This window comes from Fusarium redolens (genome assembly GCF_020744475.1).
Source record: "Fusarium redolens strain MPI-CAGE-AT-0023 chromosome Unknown BKA55scaffold_6, whole genome shotgun sequence".
Classification (NCBI taxonomy): domain Eukaryota; kingdom Fungi; phylum Ascomycota; class Sordariomycetes; order Hypocreales; family Nectriaceae; genus Fusarium; species Fusarium redolens.
The window spans coordinates 2,053,737-2,079,946 of record NW_025763669.1 but is presented as its reverse complement, the minus strand read 5'-3'; the positions used below and the strand labels follow the sequence as shown (position 1 = coordinate 2,079,946).

The following is a 26,210-nucleotide window of genomic DNA, read 5'->3' as shown; positions in this document are numbered from 1 at the left end:
CAGGAACCTTTGGCGCGCATATAACGGGGACAGTTCCTCGTTTGTTACCCGGCTTGGCCTTTTGTAGCGAAAGCGTCGTGCAAGCCCCTAGACTGGGGCGCTTCGGACATCCATCCTATTCTGTCGCCGGTGCCCTAGAGTCAATTGACCCCGATAGTAGATGAGCTAAACGTGTATCGTAACTGTTCTCCTTTCTGGCAAACAGGCGGGGTGCTTGTCGTTGGCGATTGAGGTAATCTTTTGGCAAGTTTTGCGCAACTCCTTTCAAACGCCGTAACGATGGCTTCCACTTGCCAGTCTAACAAAGCTGTAGGGCACGTTTTGCCCTACGAGTAACCTCAAGCTTTCAACCGTTGTAAATGCTGCAACATCGTCCGCTCCATAGGCAGCGAATCCGTTCTTCTCCGCGATGAGCCCTGGATCAGAACTCTTCCTGACAGCTCCGTCAGCCAGATCAAGGAACACCTTTTTCGTGTTTGTTGTTCCCTTTGGTCCGACTCCTCCAAATGCTCGTAACAACATGCCAACCAGATGACTCTTTTCCGAACCAAGAGCTGACACGATGACAAAAGGCGCACTATCGTCTTCCACTGAGCGGGCGCGTTGCAGACTTTCGAGGCTGATGAACGGTTCGATGGGAGGCGCATTTCGAGCAAGATTGCTAGGTGTACGGAAGCCAACGGTATAGATCTTGGAGATCTTGAGAGCTCTCATGGCAAAGAAGACAGGAGCTGCATCATCTGAAGAAGATGCCATGACAACAGCCGAGCGGCCGAAGTACGCAGACGGTGCCAGATCTCTTGTAAGTGTGCTGAGTATACCCTTCCATCCAGCGTTGTCGAATACAAGGGAAGTCGATGAGCCTAGGCCGGACTGGCTGCTGAGATCAACTGAGTCGCTCTGCCGTTGTCGCGGGCTTGATGGCATTGAGCCCGGAGAAGACGATCTGGATGAGGTGCCTGACTGGACCACAATTGTATCTACAACTCCAATAACGCGAGCAGCCTCCGTTAAGATTGGCCCATTGCCACCGTTCAACCCTGCGAAGAATGGGCTAATCTTTGTCAATGCATTATGTGGTAGACCCGGGTTGAGATAGGCGCCTCCGAAATGTTTCTGGTTGCACCATGTCTCCAAGCTCCTTGGGTTGTTTGGATGCCTCTCGACAACTGCGAATTGATGCGGAAGACCAAGTTCGTTGATACACTTTTCATAGAAGGGAGCCTGTGGCGTGGCGTTTCGAGACGATGAGCTGTTGATTCCATAGATGCGCTTTCTTGGTAATTGACCTAGAAGTGATAAAGCAGCGTTGATCTCGGCGGCGCTCAATTGCCCAGGAGCAGCGATGAGAGGAAGAAGTGGGTGGGTAATAGGTGTAAAGACAGGGTTCAGAGTCCTTGAAAACTGGCCAACTTCGCCCATGTTGACAGCGGAGAAGGGGGGCGCATTGGGGTACTCGGCACGCATCTTGGAACGGAAATACTCTAGTTCGAAGTTCTCGTTGTGTTCGTTGATTATAGCAATCATCTTGATGATATCCGCGTAGGGTATAGACCTTTGGAACACCTCCTGAGCATACGCCGACGGCCATCTGAAATTTCCTGAGAAGTCGTGGAACGCCGACATGATGCGCGAGTTTCCCCGCTGCTCATGGAGTTTCTTGCGAATCTCTTCTGGAAGCCAAAGTTCTACGTCGATGTATTCTACACCCCATTGAATCGCACGGTAGAGGTATTCGTAGTACAATTCCGGTTTGTCCATGGGAAACCTTCCATTCTCTCTTACACATCGTGTTGTGAAGATGATGGGAAGCTCTGTCCGTTGGCGGAGAAGCATGACCTGTTCCCCAACATAACTGAGACTGGGGACTTCCGAATAGCTGCCATCGCCAAGAGGTTCTCTAAGTAAATCAACGCGGATCTCAACCGCATCAGCGCCAACAGTTAGGATATCGATATTAGGCAGAGCGGCGTGGACGTCTGGGAAGGTCGTGGAGATGAAATAGGTTCTTGGCTTTGCCATGAGAGCCTCATGGTAATTGATCTGACCCAAAGTAAATGAGATGAATCTAGCCAGGTCGCGACGGAAGAACGGGGACTCGGTATAGAGGAATTCGTAGTCGCAATGGGTAGAAAGTTGGATGTCAGGAGGCATCCCTAAATTCACACAGTGAGTATTTATTGCGACAACAAGGTTGCGATTGCGTGCAGCAACGTCGCCTTTCGCTTCGTTTGCTGCGACTCCTACAACGAATCCAGAATCCTCGGGCGAAACCTCCTCAAACCCATTCCTTGTTCTGCATGGCGTACCCAGCACCTCTGCGAAGACTGAGACGATGTGTTCCTGACCTGGTCCATACATGATGACGACGATTCTGGAGTCTCCCTTTGCCGGTGTGCTTCCAAACGTGCTCTCGTTGACCATTACTGGACTCGAACTCGGTCGGTCGATGTGCATAGTGGTTGGTTCGGTAGCGCCATTCAAGGCAATTGAGGGCGTCGGCCCGGGAAGGGTTTCCGTTAATATCGATTGAACGGCGGCCATTTTGTATAGTTTTTTTAGAGTTTTTTTTCGGTACGGTAGAAACGTTCCGCCTCTTGAGCTCCGTCGTTGTTACAGCTTTGCGCTGAAGCTATTCCCAGTGTCCTTGCCTACACCAAATGCGCTCCCATCCAAAGCAGGCGCCTTCAATGCGCTGGAAAACGTTCTGTTGATCGGAAATTCAATTATTGATTTTCGGGACGTAGTGAAGTTCGTTATCGGTTCTCGGTGTGTTTCTCGTATACGGCGCAACGTTCGACGTCGCGATGAAGATTTGAGTATTAAATGGTGAAATGGCGGTGCGTGTGTCGAGTTGCTGTTGTAGCTCCAATTCCAGGTATGTCCAGAGGAAGTAGCAGAAAATTCTATATGGAGTATTAGAATTGAGTCGCAAGAACAAGTTGGGTCTCTATGATAGTAAATGATGGTAGGTAGTTGTAGTGGTAAGAAGTGAATGCGGACCCTTTGTTGTGGGGATGATTTCTCAAGTATGGGGTAAGGTTTGAGGTTTGATGAGAGAAGAGAAAGAGGAAGGTAGGAAGGAAGGTAGGACTGTTGAGTTTTCCTGGGGGGTAACTCACCTATTGATGAAGGCGACTAATCAGAGCAAGAATTACATGTCCTGGGGCTATAAGGCGCAGTGCAGACAAGGCAGTAATAGCATGATGGGACGGATGGAGGTTGATGAGGGAAGCGATGCAAAGACTAAGACTAGGCCAAGACCTAGAGTATGTATGTAAAGTCGCTAAAAAGTGCCAAGCGATGATTATTTGACCGATGGGATGGTGTTTGAGCCGACTCAGATTGGGTACATGAGATGGATCCCTGACGATACCTGATGGAGCTGACGGACAGGGCAGTGGATACCTAGTGATAGTGGATTGTCTTCAGTGGATACTGAGAACTGGAGACGAAGCGAAGGAGGATGGAGACAGAGAAGACGGGATGGAGATGAGCAATGATACTGAAGAAAGGCGTTGGTGCCGAAGACTGGCTATGAACCAGGATTAGACTGTTATCGTTGGTGGAAGGGAGAAAATCAAGTCAAGCGGCATGGGTGAGGCGATATTTTCCACCACCAGGCGACCAAGGAGACACCCGTCTCGAGCTTGTCAACCGTTGTGCTGGGACATGGAGTAGAAAGTCTATCTGAGGCTACATATATCTTATCTATTGGGCAGTCCTGTCATCTGCGATATTGCTATGGTACTGTATGGAGAGGATATGCTGAGATTGTTTCCTATAATAATGCTATATGTTATGATATTATCCGTATACTCATCGTAACTAATGCCAGGATGATCAAATATGGTTCCAATATATCCGTCGTGGGGGTTGGATTTGGGATTGACCCAACGTAATTAGGTGTTTCGGTCAACACATCTATTTCCCGATCAAACCATAACTAGAAACTCTTCCCTTAGCAGATCGTCACTCATAATCTTCCTGATGCCATGGAATACTGACCTCACTAGCGGCCGACCCTTGGCCCATGGGGACCAACACTAAAGAGAAAGTGCATAATGCAGTGGACGGATTATTTGGGGGCTCCAGGTCCATGAACTGCATCTCGTCTTTTCCTGACGATACTTTGATACTTGACAGCAAAATTCCTCAGAGGAATAAGAGAAAGCGCCACAAAGAGATGTAGTTCAATGGGGGTGGGGGCCCTGCCCTCCCCAAGGGTCGAAGCTTTTGGACTAATAATTCTCCATAACCTCTGATAGATGGAGCTTCTTGGATTCGAATTATCCTCCAATCAGATGTGAGAAGTCCCCGCATACTCCGCTGTCGGTACGCGGTTGTTTCGAGTGGCTCCCACTTCAATCCTTGCCCTTGTTCTTGTTCTATGTTTCAAAGCCCATGCGATACCATCAGCATGATAATGCCATCGACCACAGTCAAATGGACAGGTTGCACTCGGCGCAACGTTTATCTCAGGGGTCTATGGCTATACCTATGCCTATTGCCGCTATAAACTCAGGACGAGCATTAACTAATATCTAATCCCAGCATTGCCCACTTTGTTTCTTAAGCTGGCGTGATATTGTCTTATTACACGGGATCTTCGTTTCGCTACAGAATATGTTTTGGTTGTAACCATTGGAGAAGTACGCATCAGATGGGCGGATATCGTCTCGCCGTTCTCTCCGGTGCTACGCTGCGTTAGTCTTCAGTGGATAACGACTATCTTGTTCAGTGGAGATCCATGTCTCTTGTCTCCTCGTCTAGGTCGCGGCAAAGCTTCACGGGACGGAACATGAACGGAAAAGTTACAGAGACTCAAGAGACGTTACGTATTCGTCTCATAAGCAATCTCCGCAGGACTAATACTACGTCGTCGTCACGGGAGTTGGGAGTCTGTAGTTTATTCTACGGTCGTATTCCCAAATGTCGCTTGGACATGCTCCAAGTAGATAGATTCTTCCCAATCTGGTCAATGTGCCGGATATGCACAGAAGCGGTTTTCCGTCTATAGTATCACCAACAGCCACTCATCTTCCACTTCTGTGTGGTCAGACGTATGATAATAATGCATGCATGCATGCAATGCCGTTAAAAGTCAATCTTGTTCTACCGTTGAACGGTAATTCAGCGTCGTATCTATCGTACATGTTTCTCGGCTGTTCTGTAACAAAACATACATAGGTTTGATACATACTCAGACTCTGATAGACTTTCTTCTCCAGCTATAACGATCTCAGTATCGGAACTCTAAGTTTCCGGGGCGCGTCTGTTACAGATACATTACTTGACATGAAATGCTTACCCCGTCGTGTTTCGTCAATTCCTGAAGTCTCCAACCCCATATAATCGACCCAGGCTCAAGCATGGTCCCTTACAAACGGCTTATCGAGCCAGTTAGTCCACGAATGAGACAGGTCCAAATTCTACACATCTTGGCGAGGAATGACCACAGGCTCAAGAGCTCGCTTCTTGAGTTCTCTGCATGTCAATTTTTTTGCGATGAAGCTTGTTAATTGGCGTCTGACACGACTCATACGAGTTCATGTCAGTTGATTCCGTCCAATAATTCATATAGCAGTGACAAACAAGACTTGGCTTTGCTTGGCGTCAAGCTTTGTCTAACATCGGGTTGGTCAGCACAAGTTTCGCCGAACAAGTTTGCGTTTTTCTCTGATATTTTCCACCGTTCGGATATTTTGGATAATATTCTGAATCATGGTCATAGAGTCGGGGTACCGGTAAATCTTGAGGATTACTTTATCAGAAGCAAGCAGCATGGCATAATATCTCCATTGCGATAAGTTACCAAGCGACAAAAGTCAACCTTATCTTCCCACGCTCACTTGTCATTTCTGAGACCAGAGACCGATCATGTTACCTTCGGTATCAATCACCCGAGCAAAATACCCCATCCCTCCTCCAATAGCCGTCTTTGGGCTTGGCGACGGTTAATATGGATGTTCAATTCGCTTCAAGCTTTCCACCTCGTGATGGAACGGGCGCAACTTACATGGCAGTCTTGCCACCAATCGCATTTGCCTTGGCCAGGGTCTCTTCGCAATCCAGTACGCATAGAGTTGGCAGGACGGGCAGTGCACCTGGTTTGTCGGGATTGTTGTTGATGACATGATATTCCTCGTCATGTTCAAGAAATGCCCCGTGGAGGGTCTTGCCCTTGTTGAAGAAGTGCATACTCTTGACGCAGTCGCCGACGGCCTTTTGAGGCTCTGGTACAAACTCCCAGCCAAAGAGTTCCATGTAGAAGGTTTTGGCTTGAGGAACATCACGCACTGGAACCTCGAGCCAACAAATTTGACCGAGTGCTTCCTTGATTGGGGTTAGCTTGGCATGTTGAATGGTCATGTCGATGCTACCTGAACGAGGTTCTCTTCACACATTGTGGGTGACTGTGTTTGGAATTGTGATTGTTGTATGGCTCTCGTGTAAGTTGAATGGTCTTCTTTCCAAAAAACAATTGCCGCAACACTCGAATATATACCTCGGGCTCCTGATCACCGCCACTCTTGACATTTCTCTTGCTTTGTTCCCAACTGTATCATTTAATGAAATTCCGTCAGAGGCTGTTGTTGCCTGATCATGGCTTATCTTGGAGCCAATAGTTACCTCCTTGGCTGAGACTAGGGCACATGACCTGGCGTTCAGCTCGCGCCAAGATACCACGATGCAACGCGTGCCAAGCCGGATCGATTAGTGAACCCTCGTTTTTACGCGGAGTTGAGTGCTCGGAGCTGAGCAGCTGTAAAGTGGCGGAGTAAGACGCATGAATTAATTGGATATTGTTGAGCCAAACTACATGGCCTGCCTGCATGGGTAACAGCAGTCCCATGATATGATATTATGCTATAGCAAAATGCTGATCGTAGCTTTAGGGAGGATGGACTGCATCGCAATGGCTGTTGGGTTCTACTGGCAGCCTGTGAAGATCATGGAACTTCATAGAGCGGATAACTAAACGAGTTCTTTGCTGGTTTAAGCACTGTTGATTGTCATTTGGATGCCTGCGTGCAATGATTGCACTTCAATGTGGTTATGTGTTTGTGTGTCGATGATTTGAACATGTCACAAAAACAACCATCAAAAGACAGTGCCAGGCATGTATACATTAAGTCACCTTCACAGAAAATGCATAAATTAAACATCATCACAATCCATCAATCCAGTCACATCAGCTAGTACCTATCCGTGAATATAGCTTCATCAATGCATTTTATACGGTTATCTGCAGGGTAGGGTCTATCACAGGAGCGCTCATACCGTGTGAAGGGCAAACCTGTGATAGGTTGAGCGCCTGAAATTCTCCCAATGCTTAGATCGTGTGCGTGAGTCCCAAAGTCGAAAAGAATAAGTCCCGTATGGCATTGACCTTCCGTTAGTTGCAGATGCGCAGAGATTGAATATCCTTCAACTCAGCTCATACGACAGGAGCTCCAAGTTTCCCCCACCAGCGCCTATCAGCCAATCAAACGCGCTAAATCCATCCCTCAGCACGATGGCGCGTCATACCTTCCCAATCCTGTTGCCCATCAGGTACCTGGTCGCCTTTACCGTTGCTGGGTCGTCTCTTTTTGACTGTCGCAAACCTCCGCATGAAATACCAACTTTCAATCATTTCATCTCCCAACAACCACAAATTTCATTAGTCATCTATCAAGTTCTGAAGTTGCCTTCGCTATTCTTTCCTTAATCCAATTGACTTCATCTTCTCATTTGTCACACATCCATACCTGAGTCGCAATGTCTGAAGCTACAGAACAGACTGCGCCTGTCGTGGACGAGACGGCCAAGGTCATCGACGAGCCCCAAGTTTCCTCTGAGAAATCTGTTGAGAAGCCAGCTGAAGGGACCGCGACTCCCTCCGCTGACACCCTCGGTCCCTCTGATGCTCAGAAAGCTGCCGACCAAGCAGAGTCCACTACCATCACCCCCCTCATCGGCACCCCCAGCGTTGGCACCCCCAACACCGACTACCTCATCGCGAACGATCAAGATCCCAACTCTAAGAAGGTTACCATTGCCGACTTGTCAGCAAAGGGATCTGCCCTGTACGCCCACAAGAACTACGAGGAGGCCGCTGAGGTCTTCTCACGCGCCAGTGTTCTTCAAGCCGAAGTCAATGGCGAAACGTCACCTGATAATGCCGAGATCCTTTTCCACTATGGTCGCAGCTTGTTCAGAGTTGGCCAAAGCAAGAGCGACGTTCTAGGAGGTCCCGCTGCTTCTGAGAAGAAGAAGAAGAGCAGCGCAGAGAACAAGTCCAAGAAGCCTGCCCAGACTGAGGCACAGAACGTGACGCAAGAAGGTGTCGGGATCGTTGCCGAGCAAAAAGAAGGAGAGAAGAAGACCGAGGAAATTAAGGGAGATAAGAAGCCCCTGTTCCAGTTTACTGGTGATGAGAACTTTGATGAGTCGGATGAGGAAGAGGTATAGACCTTTCCTGAATCATATTTTTAGTACCAGATACTGACCTATACCAGGCCGAGGGCGAAGGTGAAGAAGAGGAAGAAGATGATGACCTGGCCACCGCTTTTGAGATCCTCGACCTTGCCCGAGTTTGCTTCATGAAGAAACTCGAGCTTCTCGAACAGGAGGAATCTGAAACCAGCGGCAAAGGCAAGGAGGCTGCAGAGGGCGATTCGCCTACCGTCCGGCACGTGAAGGAGCGTCTTGCAGACACTCACGATGCCCTCGCTGAGATTTCTCTCGAGAATGAACGGTACGCGCAAGCCCCTACGATATTTCAGCCTTGTCTTAACCCTAACACTCATACAGATACCCCAATGCCATTGAGGATGGTAGAACCTCGCTCAAATATAAGCTGGAGCTGTACCCCGAGGAGTCGGAGATCATTGCTGAAGCCCACTTCAAGCTTTCCCTCGCTCTGGAATTTGCTTCTGTGACAACTGCTGGTGACGATGGCGCAAATTCCAAGCGAGAGGAGATGGACCAAGGTCTGCGAGACGAAGCCGTCAAGGAAATGGAGCTCGCCATCAAGAGCTCAAAACTCAAGCTTCAGAACAAGGAGGTTGAGCTGGCCACTATGGCCTCCCCCGAGGATAACGAGCTGGCGCGAAAATCCATCCAAGAGATGAAGGAAGTCATCGGTGACATGGAGCAGCGAGTGAGTCTTTGTGCATCCCGGTCCCTTCGGGACGTCTTTGGTTTCCTTTACTGACTTTCTAGCTCGTTGAACTGCGCAATGACCCCATTGACGCCAAGGACATTTTGGGTGCTGATGCTGGACCCATCGGTGGCATTCTTGGAGCTGCCCTAGGCGAGTCTGCTGCTGAGACTAAGGCTCGCGTTGACGAGGCCAAGAAGACCGCCACCGATCTTAGTGGACTTGTCCGCAAGAAGAACAAGGACGAAACTACCGAGAAATCTGAAGCTGCATCCGTGCCTGAAGCTGAGACTAACGGCAAGCGAAAGGCAGAAGAGCCTGCTGAAGATACCGAGATCAAGAAGGCCAAGGTGGAAGCTTAGGACCGAGGTCAACGGTACTGGTTGGCTATTGTTTCAGCGGGAGAAAAAAAAAAACCCCACGATGGAGTTCAGGACATTGTCATATTGCGACGAAAGGAAGGGTACGGGCCGGAAAGGATCGGATTTTGAAGTAGCCAAATGTTACTCTGAGTATATGGCAAAATGTAAAACTACAGATCTTTGATGTACGATTAATTACGAGGGATTCTCGGCATAATGGACGGATTCAATGGGAAATGTGAGCATAACTCATGAGTGAAGACGATAACTACTACATCCATCTTTCATGCATTAACCAAGTCACCCAAAAAAGGAATCCAGTATGAACATATGAAACCCATGCAACAAACATGAAAATGCGTTCTTATAAAGAATCGCTTGCAAGCCATGCAAACACCCCATCGTGACTTTTGACACCCCAACCCAAACTGCAAAAAGAAATAATACCCCTTGACCATCTACTACAACTTGAAATTGCCGCCCGAAGCAATCTTGGCAGTCTTTGCCTTCTTGCCATCCACGTCGGTGATCTCTCCCTTGCGGTTGATGACCTTGACACCTCCCTTCTTGAGCTCCGCGATGGTGTCGCGCTGCATCTTGGCCCTCTTGCTGACAACCTTCTCGCCGTCGACACCTCCAGTCTTGCGCACGCGCTCCTTCTCGCGACGGCGTCGGCGGGCCTTGTCCTCGCGGGACATCTCCTGGCGCGCCACAGGAAGACCGGCTTTGGTGACGACCTCGCCGTTGGCTGCGTTCTCTGTGGCTCCAGCCTTGTAAACTTCCTGGGGAGCCATGCGACTGCTCTCGCCGGCGACGCCCTGGGCTGTTGTGGGCTGGGCATCCTCCATTGCGACGGTGGCGACGTCCGCGACAACGGATAGTGAGGGTGCTGTGGGCTTGGGCTTGTAGTGCCATGAGCTGAGGGCGTCGAGACGAGCGCTGACGTCCTTCCACATAGCCTCAACTTCCTTCTCTTCGCGCTGAAGTTTCTCGTCTGATTGACTGAGGTAAGTGTCTGGGTTTGTGTTCTTGACGTGCTCTTCTTCGTAGATCTCAGCCAGACCCTTTGTAGCCTTGGTATCATCGAGTTCGACAAGACCACGACGTGTACCTGCGGCTGCACCTTCGGTATCAGGACGTCGGCGAATAACCTCGTCAAACTCTTGAGCGAGAATGCGACGCTTGATGAGATCCTCAATGCTCTCACTGACCTCAGGGGTGATGACAGGCACAGGCTTGCCAACATGCTCAAAGTCGAGATCCTGCTCCAGCAAAGAGTTTACAGGGCGGTCAACTGCAGCAGCTTCACCAGAGAGAGTCCACTCACGCTTGGCAACGGATGCAGCCTCGAGCTTGCGGATCTCTTCAGCAAGCTTGGCTTGTCTCCGCTCGTGAGCTGAGCGTCTTGACTTGGGGTCTCCAGCGGAGACATCAGAGAGAGCATCATCCGAGTCGTCTTGTTCTGACTCGTCGTCAAAGAGATCTCTGCGAACATCGGCCATGGCTCTCTCAACGTCGGCATCGTTTGGCTGCTCAGGCTGGAACTTGACAGACTTTTTGGGCTTACCGCCCTTCGACTTTCGTGGCGGCGGCGCAAAGAAGTCCTTATAGTAGACATCGTTGGCATTGAGGCCGTTATCGTCGTCATCCACAGCCTCATCCATATCCATAGCCTCATCCTCACTGTCGCCTTCTGGGGCATCGAGAGCCATATCACCAAATGTAGGGCCATCCTCCTCATCGTCATCATCTTCATCTTCGGAGACTGGCTCTTTAGCAGCCTTCTTAGACTTTGAGCCTGTTGTGGGAGGAGCCAGAGGATCCGCGTCCCAGTTGATCTCCTCATCGTCGCTTGCTTGATCTGTGTAGGGATCTCCCTTTGCGTCCTGCTCCTCGAAATATTGTGTTTGTCGGTTGAAATCGTCAAGTGAGAAGAAACCATCGTTGAGACCGTCGGGATCCTCCTCATACTCTTCAACCGGGCCATCCAGACCCTCGTCTTCCTCATCATCTTCCTGGTAATCGTCTCTGCCTTCTTCAATTTCCTCTTCGTCATCTTCCCAGTCGTCCTCTTGTCCATCCTCTTGAGTTTCGTCTGCCGATAATTGTTCCTCCTCGTCTTCAGATCCATCTTGATCGCTCTCGTCCTCGTCCTCGGAGCCCACTTCGAAGCCATCCTCACCAAACTCAAGCATCTTGGAGTCTGATGCATCAGCGCCGTTGACGGCGATCTCCTTGCGCTCCTCCAGCTCAGCCAGCGCCTCTTCTGAGTATTTTAAGACACCGCCAATAATTCTCTTGGCCTGCTGCCAAACCTGACCGGTCTCGAATCCATCGATATAGACCTTGCGCATCTTAAGGACACCCTCACTATTAGCAGCGCCTCTCTTGCGCTTGCGATTCTCCTTTAATCTCTCCTGCTGCTCATCGCCGACTTGTGAGGCAAAGCCTTCGAGAGTGTGCTTGACAAGGTTGAGGGAATCGGTTGGGATGGAAGCTGTGGGTTGAAGAAAAGCGTGTCGCTTGCCATCGGCTAGGCTTTCTAGAAGGGCCAAGACGTGGCTATTTGTGAGAGAGTCGGGAGCAGCCATTACGGGCGGCGCGGCAGTCAAGGTATGTGAGGTTGAAGTGAGCGATGGCGACGTCTGGACGGCCATGCTCTGGGGTTGTTATCGTAAGCAGAGCTGATTTGCACTGCTTTTTAACCGCGATAAGCTATGGTATGTAAAAGACGTCGTGCTGCGAGCGATTGTCGTGGTGTGCGATGACTTTGATAAGTCGAAGCTGAAGACGAGTCGAGATGAAGCGAAAGCGATGGATGGCAGGAAAAAATTTGGGAGACTTGGGTGAGGCCCCGCGACGGGTGGAATCTGGGTGACTTGATTGGTCAATCAGCCCATGTCAAGAATCGCGATAAGAGATAAGACATGAACCCTTTGAATTTGGTTCTATTTGCGTTTGATAGATTCTGACGAAGAAATACCACGTTATATAGGAGGAAATAGTATGTTAATTGTGATACTGAGATTTTGTCTTTTTATGCTAACATTACAAGAGTATTCTTGACTAAAACGATAGGCTATTCACCTCACATATACGGATATTCCCCTCGCATTGGAAGGAAAATAGGATGGATACCTTATTTTGGTATTATGACAAGTTAGCCCGAGACTTGCGATTTCTGAACTCCAAGAAACTCAAGACAAGATGGCTCATTTATTTTTAGTAACTCAAGTATATATAGGGAGAGAGACTGATACTTGTCATGGCTTTTTCTTGCATCATCTAGATTCTCTCTTATTCTTATAAAAGTACGCCTTCTACTTCTTTAAGGTTCTAACTCAAGGATACCAAACTTGGTGGAGAACTAACAATTGAACAAAAAGAGCAGTTGAAAAATCTGAGCCAGTTATCGAGCCAGATTATTCTTTTCTTCTTCTTGTGTTTCTGCTATCACGGAATTGGAATTATCAACGGAGTATCGCCTCTGAGCAGAATTTTACTAGAGCGATCACGACAGGTTTCTTCGTCTTGATATGAGAATTCAATTTCCATCGGAGGATGCTTGGAGATGTATACACATGGATATCGTCAATAAAAGCATAAAAAAACTGCGCTCCCCTTTGAACACGGTTCACAGGCTATTAAAGTCCATAGAGCCTAGACCACGAAACTATTGATAGAGCCAAAGAGATGGCGCTGCCAAATAAAATTGTCTAAGCCCATAAACGGCCTGATATCAGTCCTTTTGACCATTTCAAGGTCTGTGTACCCCTGACGCTATGTCACAGCCGCATCGAAAAAGACCTATTGATTGTAGTTATCCCTTGTCATATCGATCAGCTGAAATCCGATGGATCCAAATAGCTTGTTTTGTTTGGCTCCCGTTCGTTCTGAACGCATATAAAATTGCGCTTCTAAATATGGTTATTTCTCCATCACCACCACTTTCGTAGGACAAAAAGGGACACTCACCCGCTAAAATAATATACAATTGAACAGATACCTGCTTATTATACAGACCAATGCTAATATGGTGACCTCAAAAGTGCTTGCTGCTGTATTAACGGCATCAAGCTTCTGGGTTGTTGAGGCTGGAAAATGTAAACCACATCCTCACCCTGAGTATACGTCACTTTTGTCGTTGATGTCGGATACCTCAACTGTAATCGCTTCTTCGAGTGCAGCCGGTTCTGAAACTGAAACCACGGAGATTCTTGATTCTTCATCTTCAACAGACTATTCCAGTTCTACCGGTGCCGTCGATATTGTGTCAACAGGGTTGGGTGCATCTTCAACTATAACTTTGTCGCAAACCACAACTTTGAGTGCAAGCTTTTCGGACTACACAGTATCTGTCGACTCTACAACCATTTACAATTCTGATTCTGAGACTTCAACTTCGACTTCGCCAAGTAGTCTTGATCCAACCTCGACTGCTGTAACGACAATCGAGGATTCGACCACCACTACGACTAGGGCCACTGTCACCGCCTCAACTGATATATCGGAATCAAGCAACAGTTTTACTTCAGCCGACACCACTATCTCAGGCGTTAGTAGTGCTTCAACTGATACTACTGATGTCGCAACTACAACCATTTCCACCACATCTAACGAGTCGACTGCAACCACCGATACAGCTACATCTGCTCACTCAACTTCAACCGAGCTTAAAACACCGACTGACACTACCAAAACATCTGCAACAACCGAGACAGCCAACTCAGGAGAAAGCAGGGCCTCAACCGGTACCACCACTACTGATATCACTACATCCAATGGCCCTACTACAACCATTGATGCAACAACTATGACTAGTGAAGCACCCACAAGCATGGACACTACAACGACCCTGTTTACATCCTTATCAGCATCCGAAAGCACGTCGACAACGGAAAGCCTGTGGACGTCAACAACTACAGCAGCATCGTGCCCCGTTGTCTCAGTCTCTATCGAAGACCCAAGCTTTGAGGGGGACAATACGGGCGAGAATAGATGGGACTATATGGGGCAGTTCGCCGGTATTGCTGTACCCTTTCAACAAAAGAGCAGCACCTCTGAGGACGTACCGCGTGCTCATAGTGGCGAACAGTTTGCGTAAGTGGAACACATATCAGCGCTCCCAGACTCGGTCACAACTAACACCACAAAAGGCTTGTTAGCGTAGGAGCTGGCTCTACACTTGGATCTGATATGTGGAGGCCCATATCTCTAGACCCAACAAAGAAGTACCAAGTCTGGTTCTCGTATGCTCCTGTCTCTGACCCTGACCAAGACTGGGACTTTTCCTTCATCATTGCCACTCAGAGATATGGTCATGTCCACAATGAGAAAGTCCTTGTCCCGAAAGGCGCTCCTTTCAAATACGTTCAACGCACCGCGATCTTCCAAGGAGCAATGAACGACCACCTCTATGCCTTTATCAGAGCCAACAGCCAGGCTGCCGTTCGTTATGTTGCTATTGACGACATATATGTGAGCGAATATGCACCGACGTGCGCTGTTCCAACAGAGACGACTAGTCTTTGCGGTGGCACTCAGGGCAGCTTCAACAGCAATAGCAAAGATTACAAATCCATCTCGATGTTTCAGGGAAGCGTCGAGATGTGTGCCCGAGCATGTCTGGCGGATGAGAGCTGTGTGGTATTTGGCTGGGTCGTTAACCAATATTACAGAGTCTGTTATCTTTCAACGGTCTCTAAGGAGAGTATGGGCATTTCGGCTAATGATAGAGGAACAAAGTTCTATGACCGATCTTGTGGGCAATGCTCTCAGCTCGAATGCCTGCCTTATTAGTTGCCGATGGATTGATGTTCATATCCAGAGGACAAATTGACTGTTAGATAAGACAATTCAGATAACGTACTTGGTATATATCGTTGACTTCTCCCAATCACTTCAACATAGCCTCCTCAAACGGGAACTTTGACAAAACCTCAATCCCAGTCTCGGTGATTAGGACTTGCTGCTCCAACTTGACACCCTGTGTACCACCCTCCTTGCCAATATAACTCTCCACGCAAAGTACCATGCCCGGCTCGATAACACCATCATAACCAGCATCTGGAAAATCTCCTCGATGATACAAATACGGATACTCTCCAGTAAGGCCACATCCATGCGCCGAGACAAAATACCGGTTAGCCCAATACTGCTCAGGAATATCCCACGCGAGATCTGCATACTCGCGAAAGGTCAGGCCCGGCTTGAGAATGCTCATGTTGTGATTAACCTGTGCAAGTGCAGTTCTGTACAGCTCTTTTTGCTCCTCAGTAGGAGAATCTGGGCCAGCGTGAAACGTTCGTGAGAAGTCAGAGTAGTATCCATGGCAACCAACTACGTCTGTGTCTAGGGCCACAAGGTCGTTCTTCTGGATGACATAACTTGCTGACTCCTGGAACCAAGGGTTTGTTCGTGGCCCAGCGCTAAGGAGTCGAGTCTCAACATAGTCTCCATTCTGCTCAATCACAGACTTGTGCATGACTGACCAGAGTTGGTTCTCCGTGAGACCTGGTGAGACTGCATCGCGGAGTTTGCCAACCGCGACTTCTGTTGCGCGTAGAGATGCGATAATGCATTTGACCTCCTCAGGTGATTTAATAGTCCTCGCCATCTCAATAGCTTGTTGAGCATCCACAATGTTGAGGCCGAGTTCCTTGAGGGCGATAGCAACGTTTCCATTCATACGCTCCAGACCAAGTATTGCATTCCGTTTTCCAACAAGATCCTCAACCAAATCAGCCATCTCTTGTGCCCATTTCCTCTCCTTGTCGTGGATCTTGGGACCACTGCTCGTAAACGTGACAGACTTTGCCGTGCGGACTTCGTCGACAGTCTCGTAGCCTTGAGCCAAGTGAAGACAGCCCGCAAACTCAAACATGATGGATCGAGTTGCCGTGAGGAGAAGATACCGTGTGGGAGGGTTCCGTGCTGTAAAGACCTGCATGTTTCGAGTACCAGTAACGTATCGAATGTTGACGGGATCACTGATGATGGCAGCGTCGAGGCCATATTTGACCATCTGGTTTCGCATACGATTAAGACGGTATAGACGAACTGCCTTGAGATCTATGCCCTCACTCTCAGGGGCTCGATCCAGGAGAGTCAAATCTGAGAGATCGGTTCTCTCAGCGTGCCAATCAAAGTTTGCCATTGTTGTATTCGATACCTAAGAAGCTATTCTCTTGCCCTCTCTGCTTCCTCCCGTGAGCTGGTCTTATAGGAAACCCATCCTCGCCAGAGAAGAGGGGCTCGGGTTCTCGCCCCGACCCCGAAGCAAGCACATGTGCTACCCATAGCTGTATTGTGACTCCCGCAACTTTGTGTGTTGGGGTAATACCTCATGAGTGTCCTCGTCACCATCGCCGCTGAGGCCACAAGACTACCTCTGATAGCCTTTTACCCCTCGGTCTGTGTATCAAAGCCGCGTGAAACCAATAGAAAGGATATGGTGACATGCTTCCTTTGTGAGAGCCGTAAGCATTATACATGGCTCAACCACGTTAACTCTAACAATGCCACAAGCTGACCGAATAACCTTTCGGATTATATAGACTAAAGCTACGGGTTCCTTTCCCGAAGTCAGCCGTCACGTCCAGCCGAACCTTGTCTTCAAATACACATCAGAGAGTAACTATCCTTTGTGAACCCTCGAGGTAACCCCGGAAGTAACACAGCTACATATACATATCCAGTCACCTACGAGAACGCCTTCGCCACCAAAAATCAAACCAACAAAGAACCCACAAAGGACTCAAATATGTACCATCGAGAAGCAACATGGCATACTATTAATGCAATATCTTCGTGGGATGCTTCACTGTTTGAACAGCCTGATAAAATCAAAGTTCCATAACGGTAGTCGATACACAAATTAGGATGGATTTATATATAGCTTCTATATACGTAACACGTAACACACATCTAGCACCAGACTCAACCGCAAACTCATGTTATCAAATACAGTTCAAGTCAGATTTGAATGCTTGACTTTTACATACCGAATGTACCCAAGGTATGTACAGTTGTTCGCCTCATATTATCTGATACAACGTATCCTGTTACGCACAGCCTTGCTCTCGACCAAACTCGAGGAAATAATGAACACTTTCAAGTAAGGTACTTATTCAGGACTGACGAGTAAAGTTATTGGAAACTTGAAATCATGAATTTGCAGTATCGTTGTCAAAGCAATTACCAGCCTGACTACCCCATGGCATGCATCCCCCAACCCATCATGTACATCATCACCGTAAAACCAGTTCGTTACTCTCAACCGAATTCCCATCCCGCCAGCGCCAGCAATCATCTCATGCCGTTCCCAAACGAGATGATACCGAGCAATGATTTCTCATCATACATCCAGGCATGGCCATGTCAGGCGGTAATCCAATCAAAAGCAGCCAAAGCCAAACCCAGGTAAAAGGATATAGAATAACAGTGCTCGAAAAAAAGAAAGGAAAAAAAAGGTCCAATAATTAGAACAGAGAAACCCGCAATCATCTCCAGGAAATAGCAGGTTGACAAGCAGACCCCGGAAACGCCTCATGTAGCGGATTTCCAGCCGCTCTCACCGACCAGAAGCCTAACCGGGCCTCACACTTTCATACTAAGCAAATGACATGTCGAAAGGAAAGAGCATAGCGCGAGAACGTCCGTGAAATATAAAAAAGCGAAGCAAGAGTCGTGTGCTGTTTAGCTTCTTTGGTCTCGATTTGTTGGTATCGAGCAACCCTAGTTGAGATTAGGATAGTGTTGAATGTTGAAAGAATGCAGCAAATGATGGCTTCAGAGAAATGTGGCTGACGATCGATTTCAAACCGAAAAGGTCGTTTCTTAAACAGTCGATCCATCATGATGATTTGGAGCAAATCGACCTTAGATCTCCATGCGACCCGCAACATCATCGCTCATAGATCTGTCAGGACTGCTATCGAGCATGTCCATGTCCTCAATATCCTCGTCGAAGTCTTCGTCTGAATAGGCAACAAGATCTCCGTTCTCTCCGCGATTCCAGAAAAGCCCGTCGTCATTGAGCTCCTCGTCGTCCTCATTATACGGCACCAACTCAGCATCTTGATCACCAAGCCAGTAGTTGGCACGTTTTTGCGCGCCAGCTGATTCGAGATCTCGTTGGTTGCTGTGGTTCCTGGCCAGATTTGTGGGTCGGAGAGTTGGGCTATGAGATGAGATGACTGGGACGACGCGGACGTAGAGATAGGCGACTCGTTTCAAGGCGCGGTTGAAGAAGAAGTAGTGTGAAGCCCAGATTGCACTCTCGTCTTCTTCAAAGGGGTCGCTTTCGGGGTTGTAGCTGAAAATAGTACACTCGTTGAGGTGCATCTCCTTGTCGATCAATGCCCAGCATTGGGGGCCCCATATCGAGCTTGTCTCGCTGCCTAGCGAAGAACCGAGAGATTTGGGCTCGAAGTTAGGTCTTACGTTCTGGAGAATTGAATCGAGATTGATCATGACGCGGCGCAGGTTTCGCTCGCGTTTGAAGTCGTTGGGTCTAAGGACATGAGAGAAATCGTAGTGTGGGTGACTCGCATTCAGCGTCGCGATGAGGTATGCAAATGTCTTGCGACTCGAGAGCTCAGACAAGGGGCCGAAAGCACTTGAGTGTGAAAACAGTTGCATGCTCGGTGATGTTGCAAGCATGTGAGCACGCTCAGGCGGTGATAGGCTGGCGCCGAGCTTGAGAAGGGCTTCATGTTGCGAGTTCAGATCGTTGTCGATGTTTTTGTAAAGCTTTTTGTCAGAACCTGTTGATTTCGTTGTGTAGAGATCGCATCCGCCTGTCACGCTACAGTCGGGTGTGTTGAAATTCAGTGCGCTCGTCACCGCTTCGAAGTCTTGCACTGGTAGATACTGGATGCGCGCGTTAGCATGTGTCGGACGAGGGGGTGTCGCCGTGGGGTCCTGGGGTCGCTTACCTTCATCTTGGAGGCGGAAGGGCAGTTTGGGGTCGATCCTGCGGCGAAAATGTCGCGGTTTTGATGCGCTGAGTCGTATATGCGTGATGCGACTGACTGATTGAGGGAGCAGTCAAGGGAACAGATTGCGTCAGCGTGGAGTCGCGGTGGGCCGGAGTCGGAAGGTGACAGTTGTCGCGATACGGAAGAGATGGCGGTAAGCGCACGATAGCCGATATCATAAAATGCGGTGTCGATATCGGTTGCGACAATCGATATGGCGGCGATACGAGGTATTGATGATTGAGGAGAAAAGAGGGGGAATAAGAGTGTGAGGGTGAGGATGATTGAGAGTGGGCGGAAGGAAGTCGGGAATTAAAGATCGCCGGAGTCAGGAGCAGGTACAGTTTGGGAGGGGCGAGGTCAGGAACTTAAATCGCGGTGGTAACTTTTAATGCCCTGGACGGAGTAATCGGGGGTAGGTTCGGTACTGTACGTGGGAGATAGAGTGCAGCCGGCAAGGACCCTGCGAATCTAAAAGACCGGAGATAAAAAGAGATTGGATGGCAATGACGGAAGATAATAATAGGCACTGATCAAGATTGGACAGGAGATTGCCGAGAACCTGGTCGACTCAATTGATGATGAGAGGGGGAAGTGTTGGATGAAGATAAGCAAGTGACAGGGCTGGGTTTGAGTTGATTCACGCATGCGAATAAGCAATAAAAGCAAGTAGATAGGAAACCAAGTTAATAAGACCAAGGAAACGCAGGATGACTGACTGAGGGGGCTGTAATTGAATGGATGGATAGGCTTTGAGGTAATGGGATTGGCCGGCTTGGGGATAGGATGGTTGGATTAGTATGGGACGGCCTATGATGGGCTGTCTGAGGTCAGCGGATGAACGGTAACTCTGTCTCTCGTTTGCATTGCGTAGCGTTGAGTTGCGTGTTGCGTTGCGTTCTTGTCAAACAAAGACGTTTGAACCCACTCAAATCTGGTGTGATCCTTTGCTGCAGCCAGCCACGGGATCTCAAAATCAGTCACTTTTGCTGAGAGCTGAGTTGAGCTGGGCTAAGCTTAGACCGGTCCCGGCCCTTGTCCGACCAATGTTGAAGAATTTCGGGGATCGCGCCAGTTCTCGGTACTGCCAGTTAAGCCAAGTTGACGGGAGCCAAGAGACCCCCTGTAAGCCTCATGCTTCATCCTTTGGCTCTCATGAGACAAACCTCAGGGTCTCTATTTCGATCTGTTCTTTAGTGCCAACTTACAATCCAATCGTTTCGCACATGTCCTTAATTACGATCTGGTGTTCGAAGATCCAAATGCGTAAGTTTGGCGTATCGTAATAAGGGGAATGCTCTGACACCAACTCCCCACGATTGATCAACGATAGCGAATGGGACTGAATCCCGAAACCACGCGGTTCAGTCGAGCGCTAGGATGATATGGCCCATCCCCTTTGAATAATGGACCAGATCCATCTTCAGTCAACATCTAACGTCAGTTGGAAATTGGAGAAACAAGAAACAGAAACAGAAACAAGCATATGAGGTCAATCGTTTTCTCTTGATTCCGGTTGCGGGTCGAGGTGTTGCGACGGAGCAGTGCGGTTGATCTCGGGTTCGATAAGCATAAGAGCAAACCCAGCATGCCAGGCCTGACTATCTTCAGTGGGATGCAGCCTCTGATGATGATCATTGCTGTTATTATCACACATCGTTGTTCGAGGCTCGATCTCCTTTCACTGTTGCGTCGACGCTTGGCCGATAACGGATCGAAGCCTGGAGACAATCTCTCTGCACTGCCCGTCGTAGCTGTCGCAACACCATCGCCCATAGGCCTCATCTCTTGATATGAAAGAAGGTGGTTTTCCACCGTCAAAGATCTACAAAACAAGGCCATCTCGGCCAGAGACTCCCAAAACACCATCTGCGCCAGTTCCCACGATGCAAACATACGTGTCCTCTCTTCCCATCGAAGAGATGCTCAGCCGCCTGAGACTTTTCCATTACAGAATTCCTGACTCCTTGAGCGACGCCAATACTTGTTCGTCGGCCTGTTGAACCAAAGTTAATTCTCGGCCAGTGAATATACTGTAACTCATATAAAATCGTTTGGTAGGTATTGATCGGTCGCCTCGATCCGACGCTTCGGGAGCGGTGCCGGATTGATGTCGGGCAGCAATTAAAAGGTCGTCAAGGAGGTTTACATGATCTTTGTAACTTCGTCCTCGACCTTGTTGGAGGCTTGGCGTCAGCTGTCTTGCGACGATTTGGCGGGTGGGTGGGTGTAGGTTGCCGGGCTATCACAAAACTTCATAGTTTATCAAGCTGGTTATGACTTACCTCCATGTCTTCAAGGGAGTCCTGTTGGCCGATGCAGCGAAGAACATTCTTTTTGCTCGTTTCCTGCAGCTCGCCGGCGAGGAGGATTTCGTCGAGGATATAGTATGCCTTGGTAAAGGAGAAGATGATGTCGAGCTCGCAAACGTTGCCGTAGTACTTGTCCATCTGTTCGACGTATCGGTGGATAATTTCGAGGGTGATCAGCTCGTTATCTTCGGAAGAGCATCCGGCAATGAAGAAGAGTGATGCATATCGGCGATAGACAATCTTTGTATCTATGCTGATGATCAGCTCAAGGTCATCATCAAAACAAAGGGGCTAGGAAGCTGACCCTTATATTCGAGAAAGTTGCACATGCGCGTTCTTCGAGCGAGCACAAGCTGAGATACATCCTTGACGATCTTGGCCTTATCCTTGGGGGAGAGTGTTGTGAACCATTTGGCAAGGCGCTGTCATGGCTAGTCAGTGTTATTGAAGCTGCGCATGTGAGTAACCAGACATACCACTTTGCCCTGACGGGATAGGAGAATGAGATATCTGTAGTTAGTTCTCGGTCAGCAGGCGGAAAAAGTTGATCTGCCAAGGAAAAGCGTACTGAATGGCCATGATGGTCTATCGAGCCTCCTTAGAGGCGTGCAGGTAAAGGCAGAGAGAGGTTTCGAAGGATGACGGAGGAAACAATTCTGGCTTCAAGGTGGACACGAAGCAATTTTGGCGGGTTGGTGACGAGTTGGCTCAGGCAGGCAAGTCCAATGATGAAGTGAGGTAAGGTGGTCCAGGCTCCAGCCAATCCGCCTACTGGGCTAGGCCTAGATCCCCTCTCAGCGCTGACGGGGCTTGGGAGTCAGCGGGTCACTTCAGTGGCTACACTGCTACACCGAGAAGAGCGCCAGGCGCCATCTAAGGTTAACTAGGATAAGCTAAAGTTAACTCGAGTTATTCTCCCTGGAGTTATTCTGTTCGAGCTTGTCTCCAATGATGATGATTGAACAAGCCTATTCAATTGTGATTGGAAGCCACTGCGTGATTTTGCACCTTTATTTAAGGGGGACTAGTAGGCCAAATAGTGCCGACATGCTTTATGCCTACTTAAAACCCCACGTACGACAGACGACGATAAAAGAATCTCCGACCTTGACGTGAAAGAAATGGTAATGGGTGCTATGTCATGAATTGGCCATCTCACTTGTCAAGCACGCGACTATGCGCTCCCACTGATGTCAGGTCCTAAACGTTTTCAGCGGCCATTCAGAGCCAGTCTTCTCACTCACTTCTGATCTACCCATGATTCGATATTTGCAGCCATGACAAACATAAATACAGTAAATTCATTACCTTACACAAACCTCAAACCTCGCTTGTGATTATTAACTTTGACCTCGAACAAATAGACATTACTAAGCTATCTGCTTTACCCCACGTACTTCAGCAGTGGGCGCGCCTTGGGATAGACTATTTTGGTCTGCAGGTTTAATACTGGTGTCTCCGAGTTTACGCCTCGAAGACCCCGACGGCGAAAATTTCCCTCTTGTCTACTAAAAGTCTCTCCTCGAACCATTCTCTTCTCATTTGTTTGTTGGGATTATCTCCCTCATATTTTAGTATTTCCAGTTATCTCACATAATTTCACCATGACGAGACTTATTCTATCTACGGCGTATGTATTTATCTGACTTCGGTACAGTTTTAATGGATGCTTACAAAACCCCTCTCGACAGCAATGTCATGTTGGCAGGCCCCTCCATTATTCGTAAACCCGGCAACAATAGATCCAACCTCGAACTCGTAAATTCTCTACGTGACAACATCGCCGAGGCTCAGCGCGATTATGCGATCGATGCGCAAGAAACCAACGGCTTCACGAACGGCGATACGCCCAACGGCAAGCACACAGCCGTTGACCTCTGGACTGAACAACAAGGCGATGTGCTATACGTTCCTCGCATTAATTGGAACGCCGCGGGCCTACAAGAGGAACCCAGTCAGTATGAGATCACTGTCAAGTTTTTTGTTCTCCCAGGCATGTCAGTAGCTGCTCGCGAGCAACATGTCAAAGAGGCTCTGGACTTGGTCCGGAGAGAACTCGGCATCCAGACCATCGATCTCCTGATTGTATCTTTCCCTGGCATTTCGTTCGAAGGAAACTGTGAATGGGAGGCGGACAAGACCAATGCCCAACAGGGGAACCTTGAAGAGGAGCTTGCGACTTGGAAGGTATTCGAGGGCCTGCACAAGCAAGGCCTTTTGAAGCGTCTTGCCGTGGCCGAGTTTGGTAGCGAGAAACTTGGCGCTTTCATTAAGCGTGCGAGCGTCCGACCCGTCATTGACCAGATCAACCTGCGAAACTGCTGCGATGTTCCACCTCCGCTGAAAAAGCTAGCTGAGGAAGAAAGCGTGGAATTGCATGTTCACAACGACTGTATCGATATTCTCCCTCACGGCACTCTTCGAGAACTTCTTAGTCACGGGCCGAAAGGCGCTGGTCTCCTTGCCGATCCCGGTAACAACGGTTCGGGTTTGACTGGAGAGATTGTTCCTGAATGGGTAGTGCGATACACAGCATTCGTACAGGATCGAGGCGTCATAGAGAATAAGGGATATTTTGCTGGAGCGGAGCTGGTGGCACCATAGTTGGACAATTCCTTCACGGCCAGGAAAGAAAGGAAAGAAGAAGACAAAGACAAGGAAGAGAAAAGGAAGACATGGTGAGCCAATGGGTTTCTGGCATGTTTGGATCTCAAGCCACATATGATGGAATGTGGCGGCATCATTTGTCCATTTGTTTTTTTTTGCAAAACAGCGAGCATCAGATACACGGAGTTTAGACACTATGGTAGGGAAATTGGCTGCAAGGCGGCTTTTCTGTTTTTCTTTTTGTTTACCCGAGCATACTTCGTTTGCGACCTCTCATCCGCACATCTTCTAGCTTCTTGAGAACAATCTTGGCCTGTTTAAAGGTCTGGCCGTAGGCTTCGAGCACCTCTGAAAAGAGACACTCTGCTCTTGGATGTGTGCTACCGAATGCTCTCTCTAGAACGTAGAGATCCACCGCCCGGTCTTCGTCTGATATACTTCCACTCGCAAGGCCCAGATCGATAATAACCAATTCTCCATGTAAGGCATTGCAATCTTGGGGGTTAGCTGGGGGTTGCAACATCATATTGCTTGTGGTCAAGTCACCATGGACAATGCCGACCTTGTGCATGTTGCCGATAGCAGTGCCGATCCTTCGCATGAGGTCCTTCAGCTCAGCATCATTCTCTATACCCCCAGTTCTATTCCCTAAGCGCTCATTGATGCTCTTTCGAACAGGTCCTCCAGATATCCATTCCAGCATCAACCACCCAGCAGATTCATCCACGGCATACACAGCGGGCACACGGACACCATCGCGACGACACTTTGCAAGAATGCGGGCCTCTGAAAGGATCCGGTGTTTCGTGAGCCGCTGATCAAGAATCGGGTGACGCCAGGGCTTAGGAGGGCGATACTTGAGGGCGCAGGGAATATCGGGTAATAGGTAAGTGGTTTTGTAGAGGCGACCCTCGGCACCTTGGGCGATGAGGATTGGCGGGGTCGACGCGGGGTATTCGAGGATCTTTGGGAGGGGAAACTGATGCGCTTGCGGCGCGGGGTCGGCCGTCACCGTCGCTGTAGTAGTCGCCATGAGTAGGTTCTTAATATTGTTGAGGGCTCTAGGGAGCAGAAGGATGATGCTGGTAATGGAGAGTGCAGAAACAGGCGATATCAGTGGAGAAAGATCTGATGATTCTGATAAGCTGCAAGACTGGCGCAGGTACAGGGCATCGATGAAGTCAGTGGAATGTCAGAACCTTGTCTTGCCTTGCTTGGATGGATGGAGGGGACAAGGGAGAGGAGAGAAGAGGAATAATTGGTACCACTTCACTCGCGCCTTCAACGGCCCGCGAACTTTTTACTGGGTGCCAAACTGACAGCGGCTAAAGCCTTCTGTAACGAATCAAGTTTATTCCGACTTATGATCACAACGTCAACCCAGCCAACTTCTCTTTACTCCTCCATGATTTTAATCGTCGGTGACTTATTCAAAGATACATGACTTTCATAACTTTCACCTCAACAAACTAATGTCTTTCAGCTCTCTTCCTCCTCCACAAGCCCTAGACTTGATCCACCAAGGTACTACCCTTCTTCTAACCCTAATTCCAGACCTCAATATCCATGCTCTTATGGGCTTGGGCGCTCTAAGGAGCCAAGACACTACTCAAATAAGCCTAGCATAGTGTCCTGCGAGAATTGGTCACATCCAACCGATGATGATACTCAACCTGCAGATAAACCCACTCGGAATGCAATCCAGTCCGCCAATGCAATGTGAAAACCCGCTGGACGGTTCGGCAACGCAGCATTAGTTTTTTGGATGCTGCCAATCTTGAGCAGGCTTGTGGTGCATACT

General features: G+C 48.8%; 10 protein-coding genes across 10 annotated transcripts; 3 read left to right on the top strand and 7 right to left on the bottom strand.

The window, feature by feature from the left end:
* Nucleotides 1-264: 264 nt before the first annotated feature.
* On the bottom strand, nt 265-2,544 carry BKA55DRAFT_592989 (type I 3-dehydroquinase-domain-containing protein; the record flags this gene model as incomplete). The annotated part of the gene is made up of 2 exons (XM_046195480.1): nt 265-2,156; nt 2,199-2,544. The coding sequence occupies 2 exons, from the start codon at nt 2,542-2,544 to the stop codon at nt 265-267; spliced, it is 2,238 nt and encodes a 745-aa protein (XP_046051329.1).
* Nucleotides 2,545-5,855: 3,311 nt separating this feature from the next.
* BKA55DRAFT_592988 (Glyoxalase/Bleomycin resistance protein/Dihydroxybiphenyl dioxygenase) lies at nt 5,856-6,407 on the bottom strand (the record flags this gene model as incomplete). Its single annotated transcript, XM_046195479.1, has 3 exons — nt 5,856-5,946; nt 6,020-6,351; nt 6,384-6,407. The coding sequence occupies 3 exons, from the start codon at nt 6,405-6,407 to the stop codon at nt 5,856-5,858; spliced, it is 447 nt and encodes a 148-aa protein (XP_046051328.1).
* A 1,357-nt stretch (nt 6,408-7,764) lies between these two features.
* BKA55DRAFT_592987 (uncharacterized protein) lies at nt 7,765-9,510 on the top strand (the record flags this gene model as incomplete). The annotated part of the gene is made up of 4 exons (XM_046195478.1): nt 7,765-8,451; nt 8,505-8,743; nt 8,800-9,148; nt 9,211-9,510. 4 exons carry the CDS (start codon nt 7,765-7,767, stop codon nt 9,508-9,510), a joined length of 1,575 nt encoding a protein of 524 aa, XP_046051327.1.
* A 461-nt stretch (nt 9,511-9,971) lies between these two features.
* BKA55DRAFT_508291 (U3 small nucleolar ribonucleoprotein complex, subunit Mpp10) lies at nt 9,972-12,101 on the bottom strand (the record flags this gene model as incomplete). Its single annotated transcript, XM_046187414.1, has 1 exon — nt 9,972-12,101. The coding sequence occupies one exon, from the start codon at nt 12,099-12,101 to the stop codon at nt 9,972-9,974; it is 2,130 nt and encodes a 709-aa protein (XP_046051326.1).
* Nucleotides 12,102-13,239: 1,138 nt separating this feature from the next.
* BKA55DRAFT_662795 (uncharacterized protein) lies at nt 13,240-15,363 on the top strand. The gene is made up of 3 exons (XM_046197639.1): nt 13,240-13,427; nt 13,486-14,610; nt 14,667-15,363. The coding sequence occupies exons 2-3, from the start codon at nt 13,544-13,546 to the stop codon at nt 15,307-15,309; spliced, it is 1,710 nt and encodes a 569-aa protein (XP_046051325.1). The 5' UTR covers nt 13,240-13,427; nt 13,486-13,543; the 3' UTR covers nt 15,310-15,363.
* A 43-nt stretch (nt 15,364-15,406) lies between these two features.
* On the bottom strand, nt 15,407-17,006 carry BKA55DRAFT_674599 (peptidase M24, structural domain-containing protein; the record flags this gene model as incomplete). The annotated part of the gene is made up of 1 exon (XM_046198054.1): nt 15,407-17,006. Exon 1 carries the CDS (start codon nt 16,664-16,666, stop codon nt 15,407-15,409), a length of 1,260 nt encoding a protein of 419 aa, XP_046051324.1. The 5' UTR covers nt 16,667-17,006.
* A 1,156-nt stretch (nt 17,007-18,162) lies between these two features.
* BKA55DRAFT_329265 (Maf1 regulator-domain-containing protein) lies at nt 18,163-19,872 on the bottom strand. The gene is made up of 2 exons (XM_046185710.1): nt 19,449-19,872; nt 18,163-19,383 (listed from the first exon to the last, which is right to left on the bottom strand). The coding sequence occupies exons 1-2, from the start codon at nt 19,452-19,454 to the stop codon at nt 18,391-18,393; spliced, it is 999 nt and encodes a 332-aa protein (XP_046051323.1). The 5' UTR covers nt 19,455-19,872; the 3' UTR covers nt 18,163-18,390.
* A 1,110-nt stretch (nt 19,873-20,982) lies between these two features.
* BKA55DRAFT_538131 (clathrin adaptor complex small chain-domain-containing protein) lies at nt 20,983-22,381 on the bottom strand (the record flags this gene model as incomplete). Its single annotated transcript, XM_046190003.1, has 7 exons — nt 20,983-21,114; nt 21,389-21,486; nt 21,525-21,732; nt 21,776-22,050; nt 22,107-22,224; nt 22,279-22,312; nt 22,371-22,381. 7 exons carry the CDS (start codon nt 22,379-22,381, stop codon nt 20,983-20,985), a joined length of 876 nt encoding a protein of 291 aa, XP_046051322.1.
* Nucleotides 22,382-23,406: 1,025 nt separating this feature from the next.
* On the top strand, nt 23,407-24,406 carry BKA55DRAFT_688754 (uncharacterized protein; the record flags this gene model as incomplete). The annotated part of the gene is made up of 2 exons (XM_046199265.1): nt 23,407-23,432; nt 23,494-24,406. 2 exons carry the CDS (start codon nt 23,407-23,409, stop codon nt 24,404-24,406), a joined length of 939 nt encoding a protein of 312 aa, XP_046051321.1.
* Nucleotides 24,407-24,653: 247 nt separating this feature from the next.
* On the bottom strand, nt 24,654-25,442 carry BKA55DRAFT_688753 (Serine/threonine-protein kinase BUD32; the record flags this gene model as incomplete). Its single annotated transcript, XM_046199264.1, has 1 exon — nt 24,654-25,442. The coding sequence occupies one exon, from the start codon at nt 25,440-25,442 to the stop codon at nt 24,654-24,656; it is 789 nt and encodes a 262-aa protein (XP_046051320.1).
* Nucleotides 25,443-26,210: the final 768 nt, after the last annotated feature.

Coding starts and splice junctions, on each gene's coding strand:
- BKA55DRAFT_662795 (XM_046197639.1), top strand. CDS start 13,544: ATGGTGACCTCAAAAGTGCTTGCTGCTGTATTAACGGCATCAAGCTTC. Junction 14,611..14,666: donor CATAGTGGCGAACAGTTTGC/GTAAGTGGAACA, acceptor ACACCACAAAAG/GCTTGTTAGCGTAGGAGCTG.